We start from the raw sequence: 13958 nt of genomic DNA, 5'->3' as shown, positions 1-13958 counted from the left end.
ACTACTACTAAAACTAAAAGCGAGCATAGTGACAATGTAGTAACAGAAATGACTTCACATGCTCTGAATCATTTAAATGACCCGGAGGATATGGAGCCATTATTAGTTGCCCTCTTGAACGACAATTTGTCGGGCCTCTTCGGCTTATAGCCTCTTCTTTCTTCTTTCGTCTTTCCTGCTGAAACCTAAATGTAGACTCTCGAGAGTCTCTAATCACAAAAAAGGAAAGAACAAAAATTCGCGGAATTTAACCACCCTGGTACATATGTGCAACAATCATAGTAATTACAGTATTAATAAAACATAAGAACAGAATCTAGAGCCATATACGTCTGTTTCGAAACCTACTTCAGAGCCACGACCGCGAATATGAATTTAAAAAATCAATAAGTAAAGCCAAAGACGAGTGGCATTCTTCGCTTATGCCAGTTCTATCGATTTTTCAAGTTATAATAACAGAAGCAGGTTGGTTACGGGAGAACGCACCTATCCGACTTGGAGACTGTGTCAAACTGCTCTGGCACAACCTACTTATACTTATAATTAACATTCATACCAGGCAGTGTGTCTATCTAGCTCTATATTTAAAAAATGGCAAAGGACAAATACACTAACATATTCACTCCACGGTTCTCATACATACCACTCTGAGACATCCCCCACACCCAAGTTCAGCACACTTTATATTTTATACTTTCGCACTCTTATACTTACTGACTTTATGTACTTTCTTCCTGAAATTAACTGACGATGGCTAGAACCATTACGTAAAACACAATAAACTACGTATATATCTCGATTTTAAGCATACATGAGTTTATAATTGTGAAAGAGTATTTTGTGTATGCTAAAGAAATCATGTTATTTGAAATCACGCGCACGATGCACTAACCATCGTCAGTTGTTCGTGCCCATTGCCAGTACCTAGCCCAAACAGCATATGAGCAAGATCCAAGCAATGATCACGAAAAGTGTTAAACCTGAAAATCCTAAACTAAAAAATGATTAACGCTTCTAGCTTTCATCTAACGGACTAATGATCTTACAATTTGCATTTAAAAATTTTATTTTAAATTGTTAAAACTTTATGCTTTACTTTACTAATTCGATAAGCAATTAATATTCTCTCATTGAAACAAAGAAATTGCAAGTGAACCAGAAATGTATTTGTAAGGATAAGTGACTTTAAGTTAAACATAAATGAAAATAACTACAGGCGACTCCTTCATCAAAGCACTTTTTCGAATACATGAAAGCAATGTTTAAAATTTATTGCTTTGATTCTGAAATCTACCTACCGCGAAGTGTCTTCTTGCATTTAATATTTGGTATTTAACATTTTTGTATAATGAACATCGAACTTTAATATCATGATATGTAAACTTATACTCAAGCTTAAAATAATCGAAGTCGGAGGATATCCGACTTCTCTGCAGGGACATTTTGTAATTTACGCAATTTTAATATTTACTTTTATAACAAACTTTTGCAAATATCGATGTTGAATAAATTCTGATTTTTCTCGGATTATATTAATACTATCGATATAAAATTTTTATCATCAAGAATCGCGATATATGTATGCAAGAAGACCCCATCCTGAACTAATACATAAAGTAAATAAGGTATTACTACTCACGAGTATGTGTAATTAATACTCGTGGTCACATACTCGCCAAAAATTCTACGTAATACAACTACTCATCCGTGTCGATTCGGACCTATCGTCCCAACATGATTGGATGAACGGAGGAATAAAACTGTATTCGACTCACGATTAACTGCAGGTTATGATACTATCAATGTTGCTGTGGCTCAGAAGAAGTTATCATGAATGCATTGAACCCCATGGTGAAAATGGAGGTTGTGAAAAACCTTTAACAAAAATACGATGAAACATAAAACATGAAAGATAAACACAAGTATTATGTGTATATGGAATTCTCTATTTCGTCTACAATAATAATTTGCGTTTTTGTAATTATATTCAATTACTCACTTCGTTTCCCAAATCGCAAGAAACAAAAATCCTTTTCTTCGTCGTTGTCCATAGTATCTCGTCTTTTCATACCTCGTCTGCTTCTAATTGTACCAATTTCCGTGATTAAACTGAATTTCTTTATCTCTCTAAGATCTAAAATTATCCCCCTAAATAAAAAAGATATTCAGTAATGCAAAAATAAATCTAAAAACGACTTAGTTTAATCTTTACCCAATGACTTCCATAATGCTTCTTCTTACTGCAGTTCCCGCGTAAAACTGTCATTTCATGGCGGCATAAATCGATTAGAAGAAATTATATATCGATAATAATCGATATAGCGATATGTAATGTAATACAACGTATCATAGTCGTGTGCCTATTTCTGTGCCTCGCCTGGTTTTTGGCGCTCTAATCTTAATTGACCCTGAATCGGCAACGTCGCATTTGACAGTAAAGTCAGAATCGGCAACGTCGCATTTGACAGGAAAGTCACGAAATTGTCTCTTATTTGTCGATGTTGCAACCGTGGAATATGAAGAAGTATTACATCTGTTATTGCATCTCAGGTCTATCGTATATCTATATCTCGTCCGTATTCTAAATCAAATCACAACTTGTTTATACTTATATATATATATTATATATTATTATATTATTATATTATTATATTATATATATTGTATATATTATATATATACTATATATATTATATATATATTATATATATATATTATATATATATATATTATATATATATAATACTTATATATTGACGTATGTCAATATGAAAGAAAATGAAATATCAAAAATATATCAAAAATGTATAATTCTACGTTTTAATATAAAAGATAAAAAAATACAAAAGTAATAAAAGTATATGTAGTGCCCATAAATAATCGAAAAATGAAATATAATGTTACTAAAGTCCACATAACATCTTTGAATTCGTGTAATTTTCAAATTCATGGTGATCGACCTAAAGGTACGAAACACTACTACATATAAACAATGGTCACACGATACAGTATTTGGATACATCAGTTTCCCCACTACTAGATTCATCGAGGCAAATGCGAACTCTAGTGCTCAATATTTGAAAATAAACGTTAGCCAGTCTTTCCTTGTATGTCATTGTGCGAAGTTGTCCGTTTGGCGTAGTTCGTAATAAGCCACAGATTATTCGTTTCAAATGGTATGTATATTTGTATTAATCACTCACTTTTTAATATAATTTTCGTAGCTTTTGATTATATGTTATCAGTGTACTATAAATTATGAATTTACATAATATAATAGAAAATGTATACTTACGAACCAGATTGTTTTCGCGCCAATTTTCGACATATATTTACACTTCAATTGTTGTTCAAATCACAAACGTAATTCATTATTTTTGATACAAATTATTATACGGATTATTTTTGATTCCAACTTTCGTGGTAACATACATAATAATAAACACTTTATAAATAATAGCAATTGAATATGCATTTATACATTTAATTATTCTCCTTTTATGTATATATATTGACTTAAAGCATTCACAATCGCTTCTACTTAGGAAGTTATAAATAGATTTGATAATATTATGCTATGAGATTGAAAAGCAATTTAATTTATTAATTACGTATTTATGTACATTGGAGAGATTGAAACATATTTATCCAGATTCACTTTTATTTGGAATTCATATGTATATTCTCATTGGCTCATTGTCAGTCAGTAGAATAGCACAGATGGCGCCATATTGTCCAAACGTCAATTTCGAGAAAAATCTTCCAAATAAATGAATTGTATCTATTGCAATTTATATCTTACATAGACAAAGTCTCCATGTTTCGCTTGTTAATATAACATAATAGAAAATATAATTCACATTCTCCTTTAATCCAATAAATAATTAAATTTATTGGATTTTCTGTATCCTCATCTGAATTTTTAGTTATATTTTTAAGCATTTCCTATCCTTGATCTAATTTTTACTTTTAATTTTGGTAATACATTTATGGTTTAATTAAAGTATGTGTATATTATAATATAGACTTTTTTCATTTTTACGAGCTCATATTGTATATTCCTTTTTTTGTTTACTATTTCCTTCTATTCTTTTCTATTCATATATTATTATATATATTATTATATATAATAATATAATATATATATTATTATTATATAATTATAATTATTTTTATATATTTATATATTTTAAAAATCTAGTAATTTAGTTAAATTTTAATGTTTTATTTATATCAATACCTAATATAGAATTTCATTACAGGTCTTTTAAACCAATATGCATAAACTGTGAGTGACTGTGTACCTATTGAGTGGAATGAAATTATCCTGCAACTGGATAATGCAAAGGCACTTAGCAACTGTACGATTTCGAATTACCTACGATCGGTGAGTCGCATGTTCATTTTTTCTTTTTCTCCAAATTTTTAATTGTAAGCAGCAACAGTGCAGTAAAATAAATATGTATATGAATATTTATAGGGCCATGTTGATATATAAAAAGAATGCATAAAAAGAGATGCGAATGAATTACCTTCACGTTGTTTTATTAAAATAAAAAAATCCCATATAACTTCCGAATATTATGATTGTATTAGGGTTAGAGTATATCATATTTTTAATAATATATATTATATAAAATATATTTTATTAATATATATATTAATTATAATTATAAAGATAAATATAAATTATAAATATTATATATATTAAATATATATTATATATTAATAATATATATAAACAATAAGTCAGGAAAAAAAAGTTTTTAGTCAAAAGCAGGACATACATATTAGGACACAAAAATGTTAAATATTATATTATAATAAGATAGTAATAAGGATATTAATAACAGTAAATGAAATTAATAATATACACAGAACAACATATATTATTTAGGTACTTTTTACATGCTTCCTATTATATGTCAGTCTATATCTAGGTTTTTGAAAAATTTAATGGTATATGTATTTCATTTTGTTATAACAGTGAAATAAAATAAGAAATTGTAAGTTTTCGTTTTTGTCATATCTGTATTTGTACAATATCCGTTTATACATCTTTATTATTAAGGGAGTAGGCCAACTGGAGTTACGGATGGGGTACACAAATCCACAAAGTTCCTCGAGAGGAGGAATGGGCGAAAAATTCGAAAGACTCGCGCGTCGCGCTTTACTTGCGCCCATACATACTACAAAAAATCAGTCATTATGTTACGCACAATAATAAATCACCAGCGACGTAACAACCTTTCATCGAAACACGCTTTACTTAAGATTTGACGCGACTTCCGCAAAGTATTTTTCTTTTCGTGTCATCCTCGATTCATTATCGATCCTAATCAGGATTATTAAAGTTCTCTCTTTGTTTCTTCATTATATCCGTTTTTTTTTTCATTATTTCTCGTACTTTTATTCCTAGAACAGTGATTTCCAACCGCGTACATATTATTGGTTATCGGGCAAGTATTTAAATTTTCAATACGTTTTTACATTTTCATTTTTAATAGCATTTTAATAGAATTATACAATTTATTTCTCTTACAATAAAATCATAATTTTTATAGGAATTATATATTGAAATACTTTTTCCATTATTGTATCTCAAGCCAGAGGAATCTATAATATTCAACGAGGAATCATTGTGTATTGCGATTTATTGTGCACCGATCTGTGATAAACTCTGGGACTATAATTTGTTCATTCTGCAACACTGATAAAATTACTGATATTTAACTTGTTAGTTTGAAGGAACCATTATAAACTTCTCTGTATCTCTCTATCTCGATAAACTCTGGAATCATAGTTTTATTTGCAACATTGATAAAATTACGTACGCTTAAACTGCAAGTAACGAAAGGAATCGCAAAAATTCCGTCGTTCTACTGTATCGTTTCTCTTCAGTAAAATTATAATGTTATTATACTTTCATCTGTAACATTCAATAGAATTATTGACTCAGCTATACACATACTTTTTTATGGATTACACTCGTGTGACCTCGCGAGCCGAAGCTTTCGTATGTTCTCTCGACTAACGAATAGGAATCAACGATCTAGTTGAAACACACTGTCCTGGAAGGTATTCGCGCGCATAATTTCTACAGAAATCAGTAAAGAATAAACGCTGGTTAATAAAATTGATAAAATTTGAAACAAGATTGCACAGAATAGATCATCGTCGGCACACGTTTCATCATCATTTAGTATCGTTAGAACAGAAAAGTCTGTTTCCACAGTTGTTAGTTTGTAGAAAATTGAATTTTGTGCGAGCATTTTGCTAAATCAACAAGAAAAAAGAAATGGAATTCTCGTACTTTCTCATTCTTTCATCTTTCGATCGTGTCCTCCCGTATCGTATCGCAACTTCAATACGATTTCATCGCCCAGATATGTACGTGCCATGATTAATTAAAGTTTGAGGAATCGATTAACCTTTTGAGAGTACTATCGTTAAAGAAGCGTCTTTCTGTCTGTACACGAGCAAAATTTCGAATTTTGTCGAGCCTGCAAACGATTTCTTTCAACGAAAAAAATAAACCAGCAGAAGGAAAATCTAGCTTCGTTGATGAAACTGCCAGGATAGAATATAATGTGTCACGCAACATCGAAGACGCTTCTGTGCGGACTTCTATTACGGCTTTACTTACTTATACTATCGCCACAGAATAAATCGAACATAGTCGATCGTGTAATTGCTAAGGTTTATCATTACTCGATTAACCCGTAAGTCTACCGCACATCGTGATTCTAATCCACATGTGCGACAATCAACACTTAACACGTAAGGACATCACATGAAATTTTCTGTATAGAACGATACACCATCTAAGTTATGCTTAAAACTACCTCTTAAAGATGCCTCACCCAGCGTGTCTACTACGAGTTTCGTAATCCGCATTACTATCCGAATAGAACGCTTTCCGTAATACGAGTTTTATAGATAGATGAGCACGTAAGAAGGTTGGTGATAAGCGTGAATGAAGTACCATTGAAACTTCCTGTTCCGCTCAGAATTTCACGAAGTCTCGACCACATATCGCACGTGACAATTTTCCCTTCCGACGTTGCTCGCATTATACCGTAAGTATGTTAGAAAAGCGTTGCCTTATAGGAAAAAGTTAAAGGGATATAAAAGAGAAATGTAATATCGGAAATTACGCAGTAGACTGGCTGAGATATGTTTTACAAGTAGATACCCGAAGTTTGGGGTGATTTTAATCCTTGCATAGCTTAGGATACATCCAACGGATAACTTAAAGACTGATCTTAACATTATTTAAATGTTAACTCTTATCATTTCAAAATAAACGCAAGTCAGTATACTATCTTAACTGTACCACCAGTGTTTAATTATTCACATGTAATTCATCCACATTGGAATGATAAGGATCAATCCTTAAGAACTTATGTCAACGATAGCACACGTTAGTAGAACTATGCAAGAATTGAACAAACTTTCGATCAATGTTGGAGTTTTATTATTTTAGCCGCGTAGGTATGTACGTCATCTAGTGTATCAACAACTGACGTTTATAGGTCTTGGATGATTATTGTCATCCTTTGGCATTCATGTTTTTTTTTCTGTTTCGTTCCATAAACACCAGTTATCGATTTCACTCGACATTTAAAGCATTAGTCGTATTACATTTGTTTTGTGATATTATATACTTTACAAGCGACTGACCAATCGTCATTAGCCGCACAATCAATCATCCGTTGCTAACGACGAACAGCGTCGGTCCGTGCACAAACGTGTACATGTAAGTACGCTAGCACGCCAGCACGATCGATATCATCGATCCCGCGATAAAGTATCCGTTTACGAGGATCAAGCACTTGTCGAAAATATTTACTTCGCGTTCGCTTGCCTGTTTCTTTTACGATTTAGGCCGTAATTGAGCAGTATCTGTACAACTTGTATGAAACTGTGCGGTCATTAAAGAAGGGTAACGAATCAGATCTTTTCATATGATTTCATTCAATTGCGTGATTATAGTCGAATTGATCCTTACACTTGGAAGGAATAAACGGAAGCGAAAATTACTAACTTTTCATAACGCTATAGTGAATTCGAAACGTGTCTATCTAATAGTTTCTAACATTCGAATTATAGAAAAGAATCTGAGAATTCTATCTTCGGGATAATTTTATTTTATCTGGAGACGCACCTCTTTATTTTTTTACTCGCTAAAATTTTGATAGTGTAATAGCTTTGAGCTAAGTGTCTAGAATCTTTCTTACTTTGGAGATCATATTCCTCTTTCGACTACATAAAAGGTTACGCGAGAAGAATTTTTTTTTAATAGAAATGCACGTGCATAGTGACAGGGCTAGAGATACTCTAACGTTCAACGAAATCTACGTCGTGTTCAGCTGTATACATGTATGTATGTAGAGTCTGGCGGAAAGCAAATTAGAATTTATTAGCTTAATTGTCGTTATTCGTATCGATCACAGTGATATATTATGTGGAATTTAATTTTAACCTGCGCGTAATGTGCATGCCCGACGTTTGATCCACGCAAGCATAGGCGCGAATCGATGAGATTGTCTTTGGACACTTAGACGTTAGAACAAGTACATACAACACCGATATGTACGGGAAGAGGTTGTTGCTTGGATGTAATCCCTAATTTTTACTGTATTTCGTTTCTCGGGACGTTCGATCACGGTTCGACAACGATGTACCTCGACTCGAAAACGGCTTATTCGCAATGTTTCCTAAATGCTCGTTCCACTATATTCCTCTATGCAAACGCGATCGATTATCCCGTTGATGTACATCGTACGGTATCGCAGGTACATACATACAATTATATCGATGACATTATGTCTATACACCTCTACGATTATCTTACACGTGACTGTGCCTTGATAATTTATAATTACGTATGGGATATCTGCTAAAAGATTCGTAGCATACATAATTTGGATCAATGATCTCGATTGTCAATTTCGATACGGCATATGTATCCTCATCTAGCATTCTTATCCTCATATGTGTATGTATATATGTATATGTATGTATATATATATGTATATATATAGATTTCTTTTATATTCAAATATCTATATTACGTGTATATTTATATATGTATGTATATATATAGTATTCTTTTATATAGGCGATTACAATAGTCACAAAGTTGGGCAGACTTGATTCATATTCGATATCGGAAGGCTGCTTTTATTTCGTAGAAAAAAGTGACGGCGGGAAAGAAGTGTACTCTCTTTTAATATCGTCATTTTCCCATCGTTAGAAGCTGAAATAATTTCAAGATGAAAATACATAGGTATATTTTAATGCCTTTTGAAGAAACGAAATGAGGTCGTAGCGAATTGCGTGGTTGTACGACCTGTATCCATGAATCCTACGAGAGTTGAAAAGCTTTTGGAAGATTAGAAGGTATCATTCCGTTTCAATCGAAATCCATCTAGAGCTTCGTGAAATATCACCGCTGACAAATGCAGTCTTGCTAGCAAAATAATTTAGCGACAGCGTTGATAGAAACCGCGATGCTAACGATCACAATGATAATCGGTAATTAATAAATAGTTCGCATCAACGATTTAGTAGAAAATGGGTCTACGGCGTGCTTAGCCATTTAGAAAGGAAAAACCTTTCGTCTACAGTTTTAGATGATTGCATTCGTTCAACAGGATTGTCCGTGCGATTAACATTGGACGGGGATATCTTCGAGGAACGCTTGTCAACGTGGCGACTATTACGCATCGATTATTCGACTCGAGAGCTCTCGTCGAAAGTATCCTCGTGCCTAATGTACCCTTAAAGAAACGTTAGGATATGTTTGTAGGCCGATCAGATTTTGCGTTTGTCAAACAATCTGCTCGTGTGTTGCTCTTCCACCTCTAAACATTCGTTTCTTTTCGTTCGTTCGTGTTTGTATATGTGTATGTGTGTGTATGTATGTGTAAGTGTCTGTTTTTTATTTTTTTTATTTTTTTTTTAAGACTTCTATTACACCAATGAATCGACTTTATGTTACACGTTTTGAGATTATTCTATAGGCCATCAAGAATCGTTGCCTCCTTTTTGCCTTCGAAAGAACGAGACTAGAGTTTCCAAGACGACGTTAAGTCGCTAAAAGACGTTGCAGGTCGAGTCCTAGAATTGAATCGTTATTAACGATACGTATAGGTAGTAAAGATTTTTGCTTTAGATAAGGGTTTCGGAGGGACTCAGAAGTGATCGATAGAAATGAGGTACAAGTCAGGTTAGATCAGAGATAGCCTGCTGGTGTTCTCAAGACAGAACTTTATGTTAACGCGGAATAATCACTTCGCTTTTTCATCTCTTTCGGAACGATTGCCCGTTTATCGCTGGGAGAAGGTCATCATCCAAGATAATAGTAACTCGTAATATTGGGGCCTTAACAGATTTTAACCTTTATCGTGTTCGAAATTGTTTCAATGGTCCATACTCTTGTCGTTTATTGGTCTGTGGAAATTTATTCGAATCGTGATAATCTAGCGTTGAGTCAGCATGCATTTCCAGATTGCTGTTGTTACATAAACTGAAATTACAGAGGACATTTCAACTGCGCGTATAAATATACCACTGAATCAAAAAACACGTGTAACTAAATTACTAATCGAAATGAAACGAATCCCGTAATTCGATCGGCCATCATAATTCAATATGCCTTTTATAAAATTCACTACGATAAAGGTTATATCTGTTCGTAATTAGGATTTGGTCAGCGAAATCATTGATTTCTATGTACCATTAATACACGTTTAGGTTTGATAGAATTATGTCGTAAAAGTATCGTATCGCGCACGCGACATTGTAGTACTTTTATCACGCACGTATCTCTTCACAAATATGTATCGAATGATTTACATTTGACGATATAATAGCGTAATTTCTGTTTCTAACTCGGGCGGGGTAAGCGCAATACTTTCGGATCAATCGTCGTCCGTACTTTGTGTCGCGTTTCGATTCTTTCGCTTTTTCTATTATTCTATTCCTTCCAACGTCGCCACAGTTTATTCAAAGATCTGGCAGACCCTCGATAAAACGCTGTATCCTGTTTTAGAATATTCTTCTCGACATTATACCTAGCAATTGTCCTAGCGAAAGAACGAAACGTACGTTTGAAGATTAACGTCTCGAGGGCCATTACAAATACTATCGATCAATACCAGAATCAAATGGAAATTTGCGACAAATCTAACATGCGATTGATATTTATCGTTTCGATATAGCCGATACGAAAAAATTTCATAGAATATTTAATACATCTCCTATGACACCAACACGGACAAAGTCGTAAAATCGAAATTACATAAGATTCTTGTAGTGACCCTCGCGATCGTGTTCTTTTTCCGTTTTTCTTTGTTCCGGAAACTTTGTATATGAAATTCGCGAGTGTTAAAGGAATCTCTGTTGTCAGTCTACGAGCTACAAAAATTGCATGACTTCTAAACACCGAGTTTGTATTTTTTTTCTTTTTTTCTTTTTGTTCAATTGCCATTCATGTTGCCCGTAAAGTTGTTCTGGTAACCACTTACCGATTGCTCTTTGTATTCGGCTCGACCAGCGAGCCTTAAAACGATTGTCTACCGTTAAATAATTGAAACGTCGAAGAAGTAGTCTCGATCTTTAATTTGCAATACTTTGTGTCGCTTCATTGATTTCTTCGTTATACCTGTTTTATTACGATCAAGCAAATTCTAACTCGTATGAATGAAACGCATTGTATAATTTATTTTCATTGATAATCACGAAATCGTTGATTCAAACGAATACCGTTTTACTGGTTTAGTCGGACGTATGTGATATTCGTATCGAGGCGCTTCTTCCACGAACAAAAAGTACTTAACGATACATTCGCCGGTGAACATATATATTTATTTCACCGAATGCAAATCGGCTCGTACGTTAGCCACGAGACTCGATCGAATCCCAAAGCTGGATCAACCAGAGCACGCGTATCCGTGACAGATGTCGATCGTCTCTCGTATGTCTCTGTCGTTCCTTAATTTATGGGAAAAATGGACCCTCGTCGTCTCTTTAAGACGTGGCATCTTCTCCTCACCCTTCTTCATGTTCCACGCTTTAATAATTCATGAAAAAAATAGAATCTTTCTTATGTTTTTTTTCCTTGTAGTTTCATCTTCGTTTCATAAGTTGCTCTCTGTGGAATAAATTTACACAGGTACACCCTTATTGCTAGAACCTTCGTGGATGTTCCCGAACAAATTTCACAGAATGTGAAAAATTACTGCCGTGAGAACTCGATACTTCAGGATATCGATTTGCTCTTCAATGTTTTGCCCTGCCTTGCTTGCATCGAGTCGTTGTAAAAACGACACGCAGCGAATTCTTTATAATCGACTACCCACGAAAGGCGATTAAAAGGAAATAGTTAGAAACCGTGATTCTATTGTTGGCTCCGGTATTAATCATCTCGATGATAAATCATCGATCGAAGCGATCAGAGTTTGATTGTCTTTTAGCTTGTTATCACGATCGCGTGACAACACAGATGGAAATATAGAATTTATGCTAGTTGGCTAGTTTATGGTACAACGGAATCCCAATTTTCGAATTGCAAATTAATAATAGAGATACAACAGCAATGGCGGCACGATCGTTAAATTGTAATTATCTAGGATATTATCATTTATGTTACTAGAGTGATTTGAATATCGGATCAATTTTTGTAAAAAAAAAAAAAAGAAACGAACCTTATATCTGTAATTCAAGTATACTTTCTAAGTATTGAAAGTAAAACATCAACTCTGATAGATAATGATTGAATCTCGTAAAATGCTGCTTAGGTCTTGGAATGGACTTGGATATATTACAAATTGAAATTGATCCCATCGCTAATTGTCCGACTTAGGCTATCGTTATTGCTCATTGTCTCGTCCATGGAACTTTCATTAGCGAGCGTAACTCCATTGCTACTTGCCTGCGTGTTCACTTAGTCTCTTTGTTCCTTGCCTGATAAACTGTAATCTAGTTTGACCATTAACAACTTGTTCATGATCGGGCCGTGACACGCTCGACAAGCTCGAGATTCCGAAGTACCAATTCATCGAAATAATCAGTAGGTAGATTAGAAAAAAATGCATTAGAAAATCCGGTTAGGAAGTAATTAAAAACTAGTAACTAAAGACGAGATGAACGAGGAAAATAGAACGAAGAAAGACTGTTGAAGGAAACAACGTTTGGTTCCATCAGGAGATAATTTTCACGACGGACTCGTTCTCGTCCTTGAGCAGAAGGCTCAGTCTGAGGTCGAGTTCTCCGGCCTCGAGGGCCCATTTTTCCCTCAGCCATCATGGGGAGTCCGCGGTATGAGTGCCAAGAGTGTGAATCGGGAACAAGGGATACCAATCAACGGTCAGCCGTGTCAATGGAAGAAGATCGAGGCTCACTTCAGCCCCACCTAAGCCTTGATTACTTTCGAACGCCTGCTTCTTCTCCCATAGCATAACCAACAGATTCCTTCCGAGGGCGTCGCAGCTGCTGTATTTGATAGTTTGACGATATTGCGGGTTCCTCGAGTGCCGTATTACGCGTGTTTTACGTTTTTGCAGCCACCTATCGCCATCTCGAAGATATGTTTTCACGTAGGTGTCTGTATCGTTATAAAAAATTGTAATTAATTATCAAAGCATCATTTTATGCACAGCGTAATGTCGGGGCATTTATTTTCTCAGATTTAAGTTTTCGTGATAGACTCGAGGCTTCTACGTGTGTAGTCGTGTCTTCGAAGAAAATGCGTTAGCCGATATATCAGTGTGTCGATTGACTCTTAATAAAGCTGCCTGCCATCTTAGCGAGTCATCGAAACGCATCTTTCTCGAGAACACGAGCTCATACCCAAAAGCCTGGATCCTAGATTTATTTCCTGTTGGCAAGAATTCTAATTCTTGTGCGTTAATTTACAGTAAACGAAATACGCGTTAATCAAAAGTATTCAT

The 13958-nt window shown here is 34.2% G+C and overlaps 1 protein-coding gene and 1 long non-coding RNA gene across 7 annotated transcripts in view; one reads left to right on the top strand and one right to left on the bottom strand.

Annotated features, from left to right (window-relative positions):
* Positions 1-2960: 2960 nt before the first annotated feature.
* Positions 2961-13958, top strand: part of LOC117151112 — a 157055-nt gene continuing 146057 nt past the window's right edge. The window contains exons 1-2 of one of the 2 annotated variants that reach the window (XR_004462447.1): positions 2961-3176; positions 4263-4387. This is a non-coding gene — a long non-coding RNA (uncharacterized LOC117151112). The remainder of the gene's footprint in view (positions 3177-4262; positions 4388-13958) is intronic. The other variant, XR_004462448.1, reaches the window with a different exon arrangement.
* LOC100745508 (regulating synaptic membrane exocytosis protein 1) overlaps positions 5012-13958 on the bottom strand; it is a 150009-nt gene continuing 141062 nt past the window's right edge. For 4 of the 5 annotated variants that reach the window (XM_033322972.1, XM_033322973.1, XM_024370343.2 and 1 more), the window contains one exon: positions 13311-13612. In XM_033322972.1, coding sequence (XP_033178863.1) covers positions 13311-13612 — 302 coding nt within the window. Of the gene's footprint in view, positions 13613-13958 lie in introns of all 5 variants that reach the window. The other variant, XM_012390206.3, reaches the window with a different exon arrangement.

Source organism: Bombus impatiens, unplaced genomic scaffold (assembly GCF_000188095.3).
Source record: "Bombus impatiens unplaced genomic scaffold, BIMP_2.2 scf_0739, whole genome shotgun sequence".
Lineage (NCBI taxonomy): Eukaryota > Metazoa > Arthropoda > Insecta > Hymenoptera > Apidae > Bombus > Bombus impatiens.
Note: the sequence above shows the minus strand (reverse complement) of the source record. Positions and strands in the feature narration are given on the sequence as shown.